The sequence below is a fragment of the Mustelus asterias genome, chromosome 9 (genome assembly GCF_964213995.1).
Source record: "Mustelus asterias chromosome 9, sMusAst1.hap1.1, whole genome shotgun sequence".
Classification (NCBI taxonomy): Eukaryota; Metazoa; Chordata; class Chondrichthyes; order Carcharhiniformes; family Triakidae; genus Mustelus; species Mustelus asterias.
The window spans coordinates 80,808,434-80,827,908 of NC_135809.1; the positions used below are offsets into that span (position 1 = coordinate 80,808,434).

A 19,475-nucleotide genomic window follows, 5' to 3' on the forward strand; every position below is an offset into this window, starting at 1 on the left:
ATTCAGCCACGTCTCTTAGGTCAGTGCAGCACTGAAAAGCAGTGAAGGAATGAAGCTGCTGAGAGAGTGAGTCGGGTATTGAGACTGCCTGCCTAATGATGAATTCATGACTGCAGCTGCAGGAAGGAGCAGCGTTCTATGGGACACTGTGAGCTTGCCTTTGCACTATCCAGAACACCATTGTAGTTCCCCGCTAATTATTCTTCCAAAGTGCACATTTCTTTAAGTTGTTTGCCATGGCAGCAGTGGTCTTAGGCTAAGCCTCATCACAAACCCTCTGCCTGTGAAGCTTTTTACAGTAGTGTATTGGACAGCAGCCCTTGTACCCCTCCCACATCAATGAAACGCCTCAGTTTAATAGACTGAAAAAGTGAGTCTGTTTTATTTACAGTGTCACTGGGACTTGAATGGTTCAAACAAACCCGGAGAAGGAGCTATTATAAGATTAGCGTCTAAAGTAACTTCTGCAACAACAGCCACAGCTTTGCATACGACATTCCAGATGGCTGGGAGTGAATAATAGCGTTAACAGTTTAATCGATGAGCTCAAATAGGCCAAGTGTGAGTGGTTTGTGGACATATCTCATTCTGAATATTAAATTACAATCTTTTACTTACTCCCCAGAGTCCTCAGTAAATCATAACATATTAGCAGTGTGATAAGTCTGTGCTAGTGCTGATTACCAATAATGTTGAGATTATATATTCATCACAGTCTGTGAGGATTGACTGTGGTATCATTATTGCGGTGATTCATAGGAAGATAAAAGATAGTATTGATCCGCAGAATGAATACCCAACTCTGGATATGTTCCAGGCTCTTTCTTTACACAAGCTCTGTCTCTAACTGTCCCACCCAGTCAAAGAACCTTTATTCCATCTTCAACATTTTTCTAATGAATAAATGAAGGGTTCAAAACGCGAGGAGAAAAAGACATTTATTTTAATGTCCCCACGATGGTTTTCCTAAGTTACTCGTAACAGCCTCTCAGCTATTCATTCCTCTAGGTAGCACCCTCATCGCTACTCTTGCATGTCTGTGGCACACAACTAATTTAATCATTTGCTGCCTGATCTGGCTGGAAAGCAAAGGACTATATTATTTTATTCATTCATGGGATATGGGCATTGCTGGTTGGCCAGCATTTATTGCACATCCCTAGTTGCCCTTATTCAGAGGGCAGTTAAGAGTCAACTACATTGCTGTGGATCTGGAATCACATGCAGGCCAGGCCGGGTAAGGACAAAGAACAAAGAACAATACAGCACAGGAACAGGCCCTTCGGCCCTCCAAGCCCGCGCCGCTCCCCGGTCCAGGATTGAATCCTGAATCCAGGATCCCCGCCCAATTTTCCAGCCTATCTACATACCAATATCCTATCCACCGAGCTGTCCCTCACAGCTACGATGCTTTGTTCATCACAACCTATTAACTCACCCCCAGCCCCCATTCCAGACCATGTGATCTCCAGGGAGAGGCGAAAACCCAGAGTGAAAACCCCAGGGCCAATATGGGGAAAAAAAATCTGGGAAATTCCTCTCCGACCCCCTGAGGCGATCGAAACGAGTCCAGGAGATCACACTGGCCCTGATCGGAAAATGCTTCCCAACCCTAGTCATTTCCACTTCCACGAACACCATATGAATTCCCTGCCCCCGAGACAGGTTCCCAACTATCCGCAGTCTCGCTCTGTACTGGCACCAGCAAGATGATCATAGAATGAAGTCTTGAAACGAGAAACAAGGAACATTTAGCCCGCGCCGCTCCCTGGTCCAAACTAGACCACTCTTTTGTATCCCTCCATTCCCACTCCGTTCATATAGCTGTCTAGATAAGTCTTAAACGTTCCCAGTGTGTCCGCCTCCACCACCTTGCCCGGCAACACATTCCAGGCCCCCACGACCCTCTGTGTAAAATATGTCCTTCTGATATCTGTGTTAAACCTCCCCCCCTTCACCTTGAACCTATGACCCCTCGTGAACGTCACCACCGACCCGGGGAAAAGCTTCCCACCGTTCACCCTATCTATGCCTTTCATAATTTTATACACCTCTATTAAGTCTCCCCTCATCCTCCGTCTTTCCAAGGAGAACAACCCCAGTTTCTCCAATCTCTCCTCATAACCAAGCCCCTCCATACCAGGCAACATCCTGGTAAACCTCCTCTGTACTCTCTCCAAAGCCTCCACGTCCTTCTGGTAGTGTGGCGACCAGAACTGTACGCAGTATTCCAAATGCGGCCGAACCAACGTTCTATACATCTGCAACATCAGACCCCAACTCTTATACTCTATGCCCCGTCCTATAAAGGCAAGCATGCCATATGCCTTCTTCACCACCTTCTCCACCTGTGACGTCACCTTCAAAGATCTGTGGACTTGCACACCCAGGTCCCTCTGCGTCTCTACACCCTTTATGGTTCTTCCATTTATCGTGTAGCTCCTCCCTACATTATTCCCACCAAAATGCATCACTTGGCATTTATCAGGATTGAACTCCATCTGCCATTTCTTTGCCCAAATTTCCAGCCTATCTATATCCTTCTGTAGCCTCTGACAATGTTCCTCACTATCTGCAAGTCCTGCCAGTTTTGTGTCGTCCGCAAACTTACTGATCACCCCAGTTACTCCTCCTTCCAGATCATTTATATAAATCACAAACAGCAGAGGTCCCAATACAGAGCCCTGCGGAACACCACTAGTCACAGGCCTCCAGCCGGAAAAAGACCCTTCCACTACCACCCTCTGTCTTCTATGACCAAGCCAGTTCTCCACCCATCTAGCCACCTCCCCCTTTATCCCATGAGATCCAACCTTTTTCACTAGCCTACCATAACGGCAGATTTCCTTCCTAAATTCTATGATTCTAATGTTTTCCCCTAGTCTGGTGGAGAAATTACATATTTTTCTTGTCTCTCTCCTATCGTGCTGCTACTTCAGAGAATCCCTAAAGTGCAGAATGAGGCCATTCAGCCCATCAAGTCTGCACCGACAGCATTCGCACCCAGGCTGTAACCCCATGTATTTACCCTGCTAATCCCCAACACTGAGGTACAATTTAGCATGGCCTGCACATCTTTGGATTATGGGAGAAAACTGGAGCACCAGGAGGAATCCCACATGGACAAAGGGAGAACGTGCAAACTCCACACAGAGGCCGGAATTGAACCCGGGTCCCTGGCACTGTGAGGCAGCAGTGCTAACCACTGGGTCACCATGCCGCCCATGAAACATGACCCTCTGTCCTCACTGGCTACTGCCTTGTTTTCTACTTCTTTTTGCACTCCAGAATACTTGATTATAGTGTCACCTCCCCAATCAATACCCATCTGTCCCCACAATTCTGTGTTGGAATCCCTCCAATCAGGATTCTGCCACTGCACTGAAACGGCCATTATCAAAGTCACAGGTAGCATCCTATGTGACTGTGACAAAGATAAACTATCCTTCCACTTCCTCCTCCTCAATTTGTCAGCAGCCGCTGACATTGTTGACCTCAGCATCCTCCTCCAACCCCTCTCTATTGTTATCCGGCTGGCTGGGATTGTTCTTACCTGATTCCAATCTTGTCTTTCTAATCATAGCCAAATAATCATCAGCAGTGGCTTTACTTTTCTTTTCCACACTGTTCTTTCTGCTGCCCCCCTTATTTACGTGTCACCCCTTGGCGACACCATCCAACAATGCATGAGGTTTCCACATGTACCCTGATGACATCCAGCTTGACCTTACCACCAGCTCTCCTTGATCCCGTCAATGTTCCTGGTTCCTCACTCTGCTTGTTTGACTTCCAGCATTGATGAAGTGAAGCCTCATTGAACAAACTATTGCGAAGGCTGAAGCCATTGTCTTCACTCTTTGCTTTTCTATTCCACAAAGCCAATTGCTGAAGGATATTACTGGAGCCAACCTTCACTCAGTCCTGCATGATAAGCATACACCGCCACACAAAACCACATCACAGTTTCAGTAATGTCTCCTTATTTGTGCTTCATAGAGTGAAGCACAATTAATATACAGTCTACCATAAATATCTTTCCCTATACACCGACTTCATCTGTCTCGCTGTTAACTGTCTTAAGGCTGAATCGGACCGTATGCGATCTTGGTGATCTATAACTCCGAAATGAGCTTCTGACCACATAGTTGCTGCATTACAAAGGCCACCTACTTTCCCCTCCATAACATTGTCCAACCCTGCCCGGACTCAGCTCTATCTGCCACTGAAACCCTCATCCATGCCTCTGTTACCTCTAACCTTGACTATTCCAGTGATCACCTGACTAGCATCCCTTTTCCCACCCTGCGTAAATCTCAGCTCATCCAAAACTCTCAGGTCATTATCCTAATTTGCATCAAGCTCTCTTCAATTCTCGCCCTTGTCTTTGATTACCAACATAGACTTCTGGTCGGGGAATGTCTCCATTGTAAAAGATGTTTTGAAATCCCGTGAGGGGCCACCTCACCCTCTCTATCTCTCTAGCCTTCTCCAGATCTCCAATCCTCTCAAATTCTGGTGCTTCCCCAATTCTGGACTCTTGTTATCCCCAATTTTAATCACTGCACCCGCCGCCAAAGTCCTAACCTCTGAAATACCCTCCCTAAATCTCTCTACCTCTCGTGTCTCTCCCTTTCTTAAGACATTCATTAAAACTTACCTCCGACCAAGCTTTCGGACATTTGTCCAAATTTCACCTGATACAAAACGGTCCTCCATTTAAGACAGAGATGAGAAGGATTTTTTTCCCTTGAGGGTCATGAGTCTTTGGAACTCTGTTGCCTAGGCAGCGGTGGAGACAGGGCCAGTGAATATTTTTCTGAGGTAGATAACGTTTGACTCCCTCATTAATCAAGAATCTATCTGGGCCAAATGGCCTACTCCTGCTCCTGAATCGTATGTTCATACATTATTCGGTGTCCACATTTATTTGGTTAACATTCTTGTGAAGCACCTTGGGATATTTTGCTGCATTAAAGCTTTATAAATATAATTGGTTGTTGGTAAGGAGATTAATCTTTAACTCCTGGATACTCCTGTATAATTTTGGATGGTTGGCTATCCTCGCTTTCACAAATGGAGAAAATCAATGGAATCTTAACAGCATATTATATATGGAGTAATACTGTCTGGAGTATCTTACTGGCATTGCCTTTGATCTAGAGTATACCTTTACTGCCTATATCTGATTAAATTATAGTCTTAGTAAGAGATTATAATGTTACTTAAACTATTCCTGGCGTACGTTGACTACTTTGATCTTGCACATTCTGCTAGTTTGTTTTTAGAAGGTGGACCTTAAAACACTTTAGTCATTTAATTTATAGATCAACAAACTGGTTTATTTCTTGTGGATCTCTGGGAATTAACCCTTTGTAAGCTGTTTCTAATTTTGCAGCAATGTCGCAATGTGTATTAATTAAAAGTATCCCTTCCATAAAGGTGAATGTCCTAAAACGATACAGTGCATTCAGCACCCAGACTGGAATATGTTACAGGCAGAATAGCACATTGCTGGAATTTGTTACTTATAGGGTAATGTAGAGGCTTGAATAGTTACATACAGTGTAGTGCCCAGATTGGAGTGCAGACTAAAACCTGCAGAGTAACTTGCAGATAGAGGTCTGTAATAATAGGTTTGGCGGCAGAAGTGAAGTTGAACAACAATAGACAATAAGGTAAAAGTGATTCAGTTCAGTGACTGGAACTGAAGTGTACTGTTCCATGTGATTTCAGCTGCACTCAGCACTCGGTTTGCTTTTCACTGCATGTTCCAGAGGGACAGAGCACCGTGTGTACATTATATACACAATCTTTACAATTCATAGAGCAACAAACATTTACATTTGTATAACGCCGTTAACTAAGGAAAACATCCCAAGGTGCTTCTCAGGAGTGTGACCAGATAAGAAAGGAGACATGAGAATGCATAACTAAAAGTTCAGTCCAAATTGAAGGTAAATTCACCAATCCTGCATTTCCAAGAACAGCTTCTTCCCTGCTGCCGTCAGACTTTTGAATGGTCCTATCGTATATTAAGCTGATCTTTCTCCTCACTCTATCCGCAACTATAACACTATATTTTGCACCCTCCCCTTTCCTTCTCCCCTATGTACTGTATGAACAGTACGTTCTGTCTGTATAGCTCACAAGAAACACTACTTTTCACTGTATCCCAATACATGTGACAATAATAAATCAATACAAGTCAACAAAAAGCTAAAACTGAAAGAAGCACAGACTGAGATATTTGAAAGCAACATTCAACAATCAGTTTCATAACCCACACTCTGTTCAAATGCAGCTTCCTGCCAAGAGTATCAAACAACTGAATTCATCTTCAACATATGCCTGTCCACTTTGTATATGCATTGTATGTACGTACACAGTTCGTATCCTATATAGACCGCTTCTTACATGATCGATAGACACATGCTGCATGCATTCTATACCAATGCAAACTGTATTTATGTTTAATGAACCGAAAAGTCATCCATTGTCTATAAGCAGGCAGCCAATCAGCAGGACCTGTTCAAGGCCAGGGATGACAAAGTGAAAACCTTAAGACATGATGTCTTAACATCCTTACAAACGTTTGATGCCCACTTATCCTTGTACTAGGTTAGCTGGTGCAACTGAGCAGAATCTTAATGATGTGAAAGAAGTTGGGAAATGTAAAACTTAAAAGTATAATTGCAACATGTCAAGCATGGAAAAAATAACACCACATTCCCATGTCCAGACAAGAAATGTCATTGGATCTGATAGGTAGCTATTGAAGCTTCTACTGAACACTAAAACTAGTCAAGCTGACAAACAGTACAGACAGATCTATGTCACAATGTCCCGCATTATCATCAGACATTCACGGCAGACACTGTCTGTCTTTTGGTGATTGTCCTGTGGACAATCACAAGTAAATCTAGAATTATGCAGCACAGAAGGAAGCCATTCAGCCCATTATACTTATGCCAGCCCTTTAACGAATTACCCAATTAGTCCCTGTCCTAGTCATAGAACAGAAAATGGTTACGGCATAGAAGGAAACCTCTTGCCAAGTAGCTCTGCAAATGTTTCCTTTTCAATTATTCATCTAATTCCATTTAGAAAATTTACTATTGAATCTGCTTCCACCTCCCTTAAAGGTATTGTATCCTAGAGCATACAAACCCGCTGCGTCAAAAACATAGATTCATAGAATCACTATAGTGCAGAATGTCCTGAGCTCCCCTGATTCTTCAGCTAATTATCTTCAAATCTGTGTGTCCTTCGTATCGACCTTCCTGCCAGTGGAAGCCATTCTCTCCCACCTATTCTTATCAAAAGCCTTCATAAATCTGAACACCTCCATTCAATCCCTTAAACTTTGTGACTGGGGGTTGGGGGAAGAAATCCCTGAGAAATGGACTCATTGTTTAAGTTTAGTTATTAGTGTCACAAGTAGGTTTACATTAACACTGCAATGAAGTTACTGTGAAAATCGCCTAGTCGCCACACTCTGGCGCCTGTTCGGGTACATTGAGGGAGAATTTAGCAGGGCCAGTGTACCTAACCAGCACATGTTTTGGACACTGGGAGGAAACTGGAGCAGCCTGCAGAAACATCCAAAGATGTGCGGGTTAGGTTGATTGGCCATGCTAAATTGACCCTAGTTTCGGGGGATTAGCAGGGTAAATATGTGGGGTTATGGGAATAGGATGGGATTGTTGTCGGTGCAGGCTTGATGGCCCGAATGGCCTCCTCCTGTACTGTAGGGATTCTATGAAACCCCAGCAGACACAGGGAGACAGTGACCCGAGGCTAGAATTGAACCTGGGTCCCTGGCACTGTGAAGCAGCAGTGCTAACCACTGTGCCACAGTGGCGCCTATTTAGCCAGAATTGCAGTGAGGCAAATTGGATCTGTAGTTCCCTGTATATATCATTGTCACCCACTTGGAATGTGGGCACTCCATTAGCATGTTCCCTTCACTGGTCCCTCCCAATAATCCAGTCGCTCTGTCATAATGATTGAATCAAAGCAAAATGTCAGCCACTGTGATTCAGCAACCTTCTGATTTTCCGACAGGGTCTGACCAATGGTGCCGTGCACAGAATATTTGATCAGGAAAGATATTCTTCTGCAAAAGAGCGGTGTGCGGCTCTCTCTCTTTTGCAACACCGTAGGAAGAAGCAGCCTGTTTGGAGCCTCATCCTTCATTTTAATTTCTCCTTGTTTTCTTTTCAGCCACGACTGCCGACCGGTTTTACAGAATAGATCGAGCGCAGGTAAGAATAGACTGCAAGTGATGATAACATGCTGGAGTTTTTTGATTGAACAGCTTCCCCGAATGCGACTACCTAAGCACTTTTCTCACCTGCCCCCTGCTGAACTGAACACAGGGAGGGGGGCGGATTATGTGGAATGACATTGTCTCAGTAGGGTACCGGTCCCCAGTACATTTCTATGTTTGCCAATTTTAGGCTAATAGTATCGGTCTATCTGGGGTGAAATACAAGGTAAGAAACACGGCACCGGTTTTGCATGCTGCCTTTTCAGCAAAATGCTCCTGGGTTTGAATCTACACTTTGGGTTTTGAAACGAAATGAGGTCAGGGCAGTCTCAATCCACAAGGGGAAAAAAATAGAACCTCATCATGACCCAAGAAGCTTCACAAACAATTAAGTATGTTTTGAAGTTAGTCACTATTGTGTGGTCTCGGAAATTCAGCAGCCAACCTTCATACAACAAGATCCCAGAAACAGCAATGGCAAGGTCATCTGTTTTAGCGATATTAATAATTAAATATTGGTAGGAACTCACCTTCACTTTGAATAGTGCTATGATAACTTTTGCACCCATTTTAAGAGGACATAGTGGGTCTCAATTTAACATCTCACCACTCAATACTGTATTTAGTTCCTGAAGAGGGGCCTACAACCTACTACCTCACAGGCATAAATGCTGCTACTGAGAAGAGGCTAATGGTTTCTAGTAGAGTGCTCATAGCATACTTTGGCAGTGACTTGTCATTTAGGTTTGCAGTCTCTTGCAAAGGCACACCGAGATCGATGTGTATAATAGAAATGTCGTGCTAATTAAATAGGAATGCTCTCTGCGCTTTTGAGTCGAGCTAAACCGTTCACAACCTGAGCAATTCTGCTCAACTTGAATTGAATTTCCAATCTCTTATTTTCTATGTAACGAAGGCCGCCAATTTCCACCTCTGTAACCACCTGCGGCTGCCCTACTGCTGAAACTCTTATCTGTGTCTCTGCCACTCTGAAAGGTCAGTGCTGTTCTGCCTGGCCGCCCACACCCCCCATCAATTTCAGTTCATTGGAAATTCTGCTGCCGCCTCCCCACCGCCAGCCACAGTTCCATGTAAAATTCCACTCACCCATCAGCCCATCGTCAATCTTGCTGATTTAAATATGGCTGGCGATTCGACACCTCAGACTTAAAATTCTCTCCATGTTTTAAAAACCCTCCAGGCACACTGGTTAGCACTGCTGCCTCACAGCGCCAGGGACCCGGGTTCAATTCCGGCCTCGGGTCACTATCTGTGTGGAATTTGCACATTCTCTGTGTCTGCATGGGTTTCCTCCGGGTGCTCCGTTTTCCCCCCACACTCCAAAGTTGTGTGGGTTAGATGGATTGGCCATGCTAAATTGACCCTAGTGTCAGGGGGATTAGCAGGGCAAGTGTGTAGGGTTGCGGGAATAGGGTCTGGGTGGGATTGTGGTCAGTGTAGACTCAATGGGCCGAATCATGGGGTTCCATGATTCTGTGAACCCTGCCCACCCTATTCCTGTAAATTCCTAGAGAGCTCCAAATTCAAGTTGCTGCTGTTCTCCGATTGTCTTGAAAGTATGTTTCTTGGTCAGAGAGCAACAAGCTTTACTCCGTGTTTACACATAACCTAAGGGGATTTCCTGCTGATGTTGTATGGGGGAAGCGTTACAATGTAACATATCTAAGGTTATAGTTGACCATGGATTGCTATTTAGTCCATAACGTTGTGTTTGTTACTCTATCTCTGACCACTGCTTATTCCTGAGTTGGGAGTATTTGGTGTGTGTCTTTCTGTCTAATGCTGTGACATCACCATATATTTAGCCCGGATGAGCATGTGGCAAGAACGTCCCGCTTCTCACCCTCCCTGATGATCTCCGCCTCGGGTTGCCAGCCTTGGTTAGACATGTTCCTGGAGGCCTTCTCACACAATAAATACCTCATCCAGTCAGACATCCTTCTCTTTCCCTCTCCCAGTGGTTGCTCAGAGTAGTATCAGGAGATTAATCTTTAATTGCTGGAGACCCCAGGGCAATCCTGGAGAGTGTCGACTGACTCCTGACTGACCAAATCTTAGACATTGATCACTTAGCACAGCTCAAGCACTGGCATCTTGGAGCGCAAACCAGGGGAGGCGATGACCTAGTGCTATTATCACTAGACTATTAATCCAGAAACTCAGCTAATGTTCTGGGGACTTGGGTTCGAATCCTGCCATGGCAGATGGTGGAATTTGAATTTTAAAAAATATCTGGAATTAAGAATCTACTGATGACCATGAAACCATTGTTGATTGTCAGAAAATCCTATCCGGTTCACTAATGTCCTTTAGGGAAGGAAATCTGCCATCCTCACCCGGTCTGGCCGACATGTGATTCCAGATCCACAGCAATGTGGTTGACTCTCAACTGCCCTTGGCCAACTAGGGATGGGCAATAAATGCCGGCCAGCCAGCGACTCCCATGTCCCACGAATGAATAAAAATAATGCAAGTCACTGTCAAGCGCAGCACTTCCTGGCTGACCATGTTTCTGATACCAGTTTAACATGCTGTAGGATTCTCTTGATCTGTAATGAAAGTAATGTGGGGCACTGATTAATATAGATTCTCTTACCTTGTAGGTGTTTTGACTCCAGAATCCCTAAAAGGGCCAGTTGTGTTTAAGGTGTGTTTGTGCACCCAAAAGTAATGCTTTCCAGTCTATCTGCAAGTAGTTGTCAGCTTACAAAGTACTTGAAACAGGCTGAAGCGTTGATGTTTAAACGGCGATGCTTCTTTTGTACAAATAATTGCAATGTAATTGTACGGAGAGCTGATTGTTGCTTTTGTGCTTATCCTCAAGTGTTTTTGTGACACAGCAGGATTGGCAAAATGGGTAGAGCAGAGTGTGGGCAAATAAGCATTCAGATAGCGCACTTTCCTTCAGGGTGGCTCAGGCCAGCTGGCATTTCGATTGCAGAGCTTAACATTCCAAATTTGTGTCTCCCTCCAGCAGTGTTGCTTCAAGAGGGACCCTCTGCAGGGTCCCGGTGTTGTTAGTCACCCCAATTCGTTTTATGAGAAGTAGTTTTTTGTTTTCACAGCAGCAGCCAGAACAGTAGAGAAACACCACCACATGTTTCTGTCCCACTCATACCGTCCTGACGGTGCCCTCTTCCAATGGCTGGAGGTGCGCTACCTGAGAATCATAGAATCATCATAGAATCCTACAGTGCAGAAGGAGGCCATTAGCCCCATTAAGCCTGCACCAACAAGTTGAAAGTTTATTTATTAGTGTCTCAAGTAGGTTTACATTAACAGTGCAATGAAGTTACTGTGAAAATCCCCTAGTGGCCACACTCCGGCGCCTGTTCGGGTACACTGAGGGAGACTTTAGCATGGCCAATGCACCTAACCAACATGTCTTTCGGGCTGTGGGAGGAAACCCACGCAGACATGGGGAGAACACGCAAACTCCACGCAGACAGTGACCCAAGCTGGGAATTGAACCTGTGTCCCTGTAAGGCAGTGCTAACCACTACACCACCATGCCGCCCTCAACAACAATCCCACCCAGGCCCTATCCCCATAACCTCACCTATTTACCCTGATAATCCCTCTGACACTAAGGGCAATTTGGCATGATCAATAAACCTAACCCGCACATCTTTGGAGTGTACGAGGAAACTGGAGCACCTGGAGGAGACCCACACAGACATGATGAGGCCCACACCCTCCGCTCTATCCCCGTAACCCTACATATTTACCCCTCTAATCCCCCTAACCTACACATCTTGGGACACTAAGGGGCACTTTAGCATGGCCAATCAACCTAACCTGCACATCTATGGAGTATGGGAGTAAACCCATGCAGACACAGGAGGAATGTGCAAATTCCACACTTATAGTCACCAACGCTGGTATTGAACCCGGGTTCCTGGAATTGTGAGGCAGCAGTGCTAACCACTGTGCCACCATGCTGCCCTTTAACAATACCTTTGAAGAGGGAATTGACAAAATTTGCCAAACAACAGGGATAATTGGATTGGTCTTTCAAAAGTGCTGGCCCGCTAGCCGAAGTGACATTTTCTGTACTGCACCATTCTATGAAATCTGTGCAATGCCACAAGCACTAAAAATTGGCTTGCTCCCCTTTACCACACCAAAGAATATGGCTGCCTCTGCTCCTTTAATGTTTATATATCTCTCAAGGGCAGTGCTCTCTCTGAAGACTGCATCTTCAGATAGAGACAACAGCAGTTAGTCTTATTTATTGAGCCAATCCCCAGTAGAGGGTTCGGTCAGCAATACCAAGGTCAATGGAATATGAGAGTCTTGGAGACAGACAGGAACAGCAGTCTGGAGACCCACTGTCATTTCTCCTCTTCCTGGGTTCTGTGGTCCAGAAACTGCAACTCCAACCCCATATCTAACCCCACGAGCAGAATTCACTGCATTAGATCAAGGGTGACTCAATGAGGCTTGAACCAATAAAGGTTTTATTGCCAAATAAAGAATAATATATCTACAAGAAATTTGGACTAAATTACAGTGTGACTGCTGTACTTGATTCCCTAGCTCCAACTGCCAGTCCCTCCTCAACCCTGGTCCACACCCTCCTACGATTGGTTCAGCTTCTCGCCAGGACGATCCATAGGGTCCTCACCAATCAGGTGGCCCTTGGGAAACATCCCCACCCTTCCTTAAAGGGGCATGTTACTACATTCACCCCAGTGTATCAATTCTTACTGATTCACCACTGAAAGTATTTCACTGGATCAGAAGAGTTGAGGCGCATGTTAACAATATGATAAGACGTTACATTAACGGAAGCTTTTTTCACTCCTCTAATCCCCCTGGTGCAAACAATCTTAAATTTCTATAACACCTATTATAACATTCTATAATCACAAGTGTGGAAGGAGGCCATTCAACCCATCAGGTCTGCACTACCTTTCTGAAAGAGCTTTCTACCTAGTCCCACTGTCCTGCCTTAAATCGCATTCCCCCCCACCCCCCTGTAACCTTGCACATTATTTTCTTTCAAATAGCAATCCAATTCCCTTTTGAATACCTCGATCGAAGTTTTAAAAAATGTTTAATATTTCACAAGGTGCTTCACAGGAATATGATTCAGGCCAAACACTGAGCCAAAGAAGGAGATTTTAAGGCAGGTGTCCAAAAGCTTGTTTGAAGAGTTAGGTTCGAAGGAGCATCTTAATGGAGGACAAAGGGGTAGGGATGTTGAGGTGCTTTAACACTGAAAGCCTGTTGGTAAAGGAGGAAACCAGAACCAATCTTAGGAATTGTTTTCTTCACTCTGAGTGGAACATTGCCTCCTAACATGACTCCCCGTGTCAGTTAGTGTCTCTCCTATGTGCTCAAGTAACCATCCAATCAGTGCCTTCCACCGTTTATACTTAACCTCAATCAATTGATACAGTTAACATTAGGGAATTCCATTTTACTGCCATGACTACAGTGCACAATTGCTGTGCATTAAACCTTTTCGATTGGGCTGCCACCAAAATAAATGTTAGAGCTCGTTCGGGTGTCTCCCAGTGAATGACTCCATAACGACTGGCTGAGGCAAAATGACGTCTCATAGTAATACATGTGTGTATAGCAATATGTTTGGTAGCCTAGTCATCAGGCACAGGACTCTCCTGCACAGTAGAGTTCCAGTTTATGGGGAGGCGATGGCCTAGTGGTATTATCGTTAGGCTATTAATCCAGAAACTCTGCTAATGTTCTGGGAACCCGGATTCGAATCCCGCCACGGCAGTTGGTGGAATTTGAATTCAATAAAACATATCCGGAATTAAGAATCTAATGATGACCATGAAACCATTGTCGATTGTCAGAAAAACCCATCAGGTTCACTAATGTCCTTTAGGGAAGGAAACCTGCCATCCTCACTACATGTGACTCCAGAGCCACAGTAATGTGGCCCCTTGGAGGGCAAGTAGGAATGGGCAATAAATGCTGGCCAGCCAGCGACACCCATGTCCCACAAATGAATAAAAAAATTAAATCTATGGGTTCAAACTCCATCTTTCCCTATTTCCGTATAGTGCACCTGTCCCCAGTTGTGTTATGGGTTAATAGAGTGAGCCAGGGTGCCTGAGTCACAGGAAATAGGGGAGGGGGGAGCAATTTTGAAAATTGATCTACTGGCATTAACGCCCTCAACCAACGTTATCTGAACCCTGACAGCAAGTCAGCAACTTGCCATCTTAATTGGGCTGAGGATTGTGAAGCACTGCAAAGTTTTGGGAGACTTAAAGAGAAAACAGGGAAAGCTAGAAGGACCAACCCACGGTGGCACAGTGGTTAGCACTGCTGCCTCACAGCGCCAGGGACCCAGGTTCAATTCCCGGCTTGGGTGACTGTCTGTGTGGAGTTTGCACGTTCTCCCTGTGCTTGCATGGGTTTCCTCCGGGTGCTCCATTTCCTCCCACAGTCCGAAAGACGTGCAGGTTAGGTGCATTGGCCGTGCTAAATTCTTCCTCAGTGTACCCGAACAGACACCGGAGTGTGGCAACTTGGCGATTTTCACAATAACTTCATTGTAGTGTTAATATAAACCTACTTGTGACACTAATAAATAAACTTTAGACTTGAAACCAGCAAAGTACCACTGCAGCTATGGTACAAAGTATACTGTATCATGCTAGGAGCCAGCAGTCTGGACACCGAAGGGGTTATTGATACCAGTTCCTGGAAGATAGAACAATGATGTAATTAAAAATAAAGGTCGATTGAGATGAATCTGTTTTAAAAATCATAGATCATTGACTTTATTAATAGCGAAGGAAATAGGAATAGCAAGGAGGTTATGCTAAATCTTCATAAAGTAATGGTTAGGCCTTAACTGGAGTGTTGTGTTCAATTCTGGGAATTCCACTTCAGAAGAAATGTCAAGGTCCTGGAAAGGGTGAGGAAGGGATTGACTAGAATAGTTCTCTGTCTTTCTACGATTCTGTGAATGGAATGGATTATTAGCAGTTGCAAAGACTCTTAAAGCAGAACAGAATTTATCTGGTTTAGCTGTCAGATGTAGTTCAGTGGGTAGCATTCTCAATTCTCAGCCAGAAGGATGTGGGCTTAACTTTCACTCCTGAGACTTCAGCACAAAAATCTAGGCTGCCACTTCAGTGCAGTACCGAGGGAGTGCTACAGTGTGACTTCTGGAAGAGGCAGGACTCTCTCGAAAGCACACAAAAGGTGTGTCGTAACACTATCCAAAGAAAAGGGCAGTTTTCAATTTTTAAAGAAAGAAGCAGATTATTAGATCACGTACTTCATTGCTGTTAGCGAGAACAAATCAGATGCTTCATTTCCCCAGATTACAACAATCACTGCACTTCAAAAGTCCTTAATTGACTATTAAGCACTTTGGGATGTCCCAAGGCTGTGAAAGGCACTATATGATTGTACCTGTTTCTTTCCTTTCCCTTTTAGGCAGAGCTGTGATTATTTCCTCTGTGTTTCCTTTCAGGAGCACTTGCATTATGTGACTGACATTTCCCAAGATGAACTCTTTATCCTGGACCCAGAACTTGTGATCACGGAGACCGTGGGGACATCTCCAGGAATGCCTGATTTGGTCGGCTCATCTGGCTCCTTTACCTTCCCATCCTGCTCCTCTTCACCACCATTATCTCCTGTTCCAAGGTAAGAGAATTGAACAGTTCCCTGCTAAATGTACAAGACTCTAATTCCTTGTAGATACCGTTAATTAGTTTCCTTTCCCCCAGGAATGTTGTGTCTGCATCTAAGAACATTGTATACTGCATACATCTGAACAAGGCCAATGTTTGTATTGGGGAGAAAGATAGGGTGATTACATTGTGGAACAATAGGACTCAATAGGAAGCATTCAGAATCCGAATTCCAGCTACTGTAAAAACATAAATCCCTTTATTCTCCTTCTAGACCCTTGCTGCTGGTACAGGACATGGTGTTCTTGAGTGAACAAATTGCACAATACAATTTTCGAAACACTACATCCCTTTTTGTTAGTAAATAAGATATCGAATGTTTCAATGGTTTGTTTCCAAAAGTGTAAACGATAAACTTACACATAACATGAATGTTTAAAACTTCACCAGTAACACAATTACATCTTTTAATTGTTCTATTAAGTTAACAATGCATTCATTCATATACAATGAGAGGAAAGATCTGTTCACCAATGAAAATAGTTCACTTCATAATGCAATCTGTTAAGTATGGTGACGTCTTTCATGAGTAGAATATTGTCTGACATCAGGTGTGTTCTCAATTAACTCCAGTTCTTTATCTTCATTGCTGATATCTAAATTGGATTCAAGCTCTTGAAAGCTGTTTTCAATGCTCTGAAGAGTGACATGTTTTGTGTGATGATTTATGAACTGTGCTTAGCAGTAACCATTGATGCTTTGGTGTTGGTCACAGCAAATGGCCGGGCACCACAAGGGGTTGTTTGCTTTCTAACATGACAATCACATTTCAAAAGTACCTTAACTCCTGGTTTAGCTGTGTAGCTCTAAATTTCATGTTTCTTTTTGCATTTATCTTCATTCGATCCTTCTGTTTTCATTTGTGTATGTGTTGGTCATTCACTCCTTGGGGTACCTCTGGAAGACATGTATACGTAGGCTGTGTGAGGACGTATCTAGCTGGAGTTATTCACCAGGGGGCAAGTCTTCAATCCAGGGCCCTGGAGGTAGTTCAGAGATCTTTTGTGGATCACAGATTTAACATTGTTGTAGCTTGTCATGGCAAACACTTTGCTGTTCTACCATCCGATCAATTCCTGGGAAGCATACCTTTTCCGAAGGAGTTGTTTGGTTCTGATAATCCCCTGGTGACCTTTGTGCGCTGTTCCCTCTGTGACTGCGGAATGACGATACAGTTGCTGCGTCACGCAAGATCAGATGTGGTTGTAAAGATGAGCACATTTTGAACATTGTGAAGACCTTACAGTGTGTATGCAATTTTGCTTGTAGATGCTTTCTCGAGCATGCTTTCCAGTTGCATGATTCCATTAGCAGTTATACATAGTTGTACCTTCTCATCTTGTCTTGTTATTACTTTGAGACCAGCTCGTTTGAGCCATTTTGCTGCTGCTTTTAGGCTTATGTAGTGAAGGAGTTATTCATCAATCTGTTCTTCATGACTAGTAGGACTGACTGTTGGCAATGGCTATTGTGGAAGATAGTCTGCCGGGTTGGGCTTGCCTGTCCGTTACACAACAAGGAATTCATTCTCTTGTAGTTTGTATATCTAGTGCTCTAATTGGGTGGGTTTGCTGTGTGGCTTGTGGAACAAGCCTGCTAGTGGTCCCTGATCAGTAATGACTTCAAACTCACTACCGTACAAATAGAGATGATAGTGTGAGATACCAAGTGTGATTGAGAGTACTACACTCTGTATTTGTGAATGAAGTTGCTCTGCAGTCACTAGCGATCTGATTGGCATTGCAACGATTGCAAGGTTACCTCTTTGTCTTTCTACCTCAGTCAGTTGGGCTTGCATCCATGGCTAGCTGGGTGGTTTTCACAGGGTCAAAGGAGGTATTTCTGCAACTTGCTGACAACTAGTATTTGCTCTGGTGTACAACTGCATTTGTGCGATTTAGTCCATTCCCACAGGGAATGTTCTTTTGTGTTACCACCAGGTTAACAGGGGTGAACTGACTCCTCTGTTTTTCCCACTCCTGAGCTGATTCTAACAGAGTTTGAACTTAAAAGGAGGTGATATTGCCAATTTAATACACATATGACTGTATATAGCTCAGTGCAAGAAATAAGTCAGCAAATTCTTTAAGTTAACAAGTAAAGGGTTACATCTATTGTTAAAACTAATTCAGGTAAAGATGTGGAAATTATTAACAAAGTGTTTAAAAGGTACAAATATGTGTAACTACACACTAATTGAAAAACAACGCACACACAGAGCCCCCCCACTTCCCCAACCCTCCATCAAACTGTGCCATGGGCAGTGCCAAGGGGCTGACGCCTGAGTGGATTTGGGGGTTATGATGGGGGGGCCATGCAACGAGGGTCATGCAGGGATGGAACATAGAACAGTACAGCACAGTACAGGCCCTTCGGCCCTCGATGTTGTGACGAGCTTTGTCCGAAACCAAGATCAAGCTATCCCACTCCCTATCATTCTAGTGTGCTCCATGTGCCTATCCAATAACCGCTTGAAAGTTCCTAAAGTGTCAGACTCCACTATCACAGCAGGCAGTCCATTCCATCCCCCAACCACTCTCTTTGTAAAGAACATCCCTACTATATCTCCCTCCATGAACCTTATAGTTATGCCCCCTAGTAACAGCTACATCCACCCGAGGAAATAGTCTCTGAAGGTCCACTCTATCTATCACCCTCATCATCTATTAAACCTCTATTAAGTCGCCTCTCATCCTCCTCCGCTCTAAAGAGAAAAATCCTAGCTCCCTCAACCTTTCCTCATAAGACCTACCCTCCAAACCAGGCAGTATCCCGGTAAATCTCCTCTGCACTCTCTCCAAAGCTTCCACATCCTTCTTATAATGAGGTGACCAGAACTGCACACAATATTCCAAGTGTGGTCTCACCAAGGTCCTGTACAGTTGCTGCATAACCCCACGGCTCTTAAACTCAAACCCCCTGTTAATAAATGCTAACACACTATAGGCCTTCTTCACAGCTCTATCCACTTGAGTGGCAACCTTCAGAGATCTGTGGATATGAACCCCAAGATCTCTCAGTTCCTCCACGTACCTCAGAACCCTGCTGTTGACCCTGTAATCCACATTCAAATTTGTCCTACCAAAATGAATCACCTGGCACTTATCAGGGTTAAACTCCATCTGCCATTTTTCGGCCCAGCTCTGCATCTTATCAATGTCTCTTGGTAGCCTACAACAGCCCTCCACCTCATCCACTACTCCACCAATCTTGGTGTCATCAGCAAATTTACTGATCCACCCTTCAGCCCCCTCCTCCAAATCATTGATAAAAATCACAAATAGCAGAGGACCCAGCACTGATCCCTGTGGTACACCGCTGGTAACTGGTCTCCAGTCTGAAAAATTTCCATCCACCACCACCCTCTGTCTTCGATGAGATAGCCAGTTACTTATCCAATCGGCCAAATTTCCCTCTATCCCACACCTCCTTACTTTCTTCATGAGCCGACCATGGGGGACTTATCAAATGCCTTACTAAAATCCATGTATACGACATCA

At 44.3% G+C, this 19,475-nt stretch overlaps 1 protein-coding gene across 2 annotated transcripts in view; it reads left to right on the forward strand.

The window, feature by feature from the left end:
• Positions 1-19,475, forward strand: part of dgkza (diacylglycerol kinase, zeta a) — a 515,809-nt gene that overhangs the window by 344,298 nt on the left and 152,036 nt on the right. For both annotated transcript variants that reach the window (XM_078220418.1, XM_078220419.1), the window contains 2 exons: positions 8,224-8,264; positions 15,753-15,928. In XM_078220418.1, coding sequence (XP_078076544.1) covers positions 8,224-8,264; positions 15,753-15,928 — 217 coding nt within the window. The remainder of the gene's footprint in view (positions 1-8,223; positions 8,265-15,752; positions 15,929-19,475) is intronic.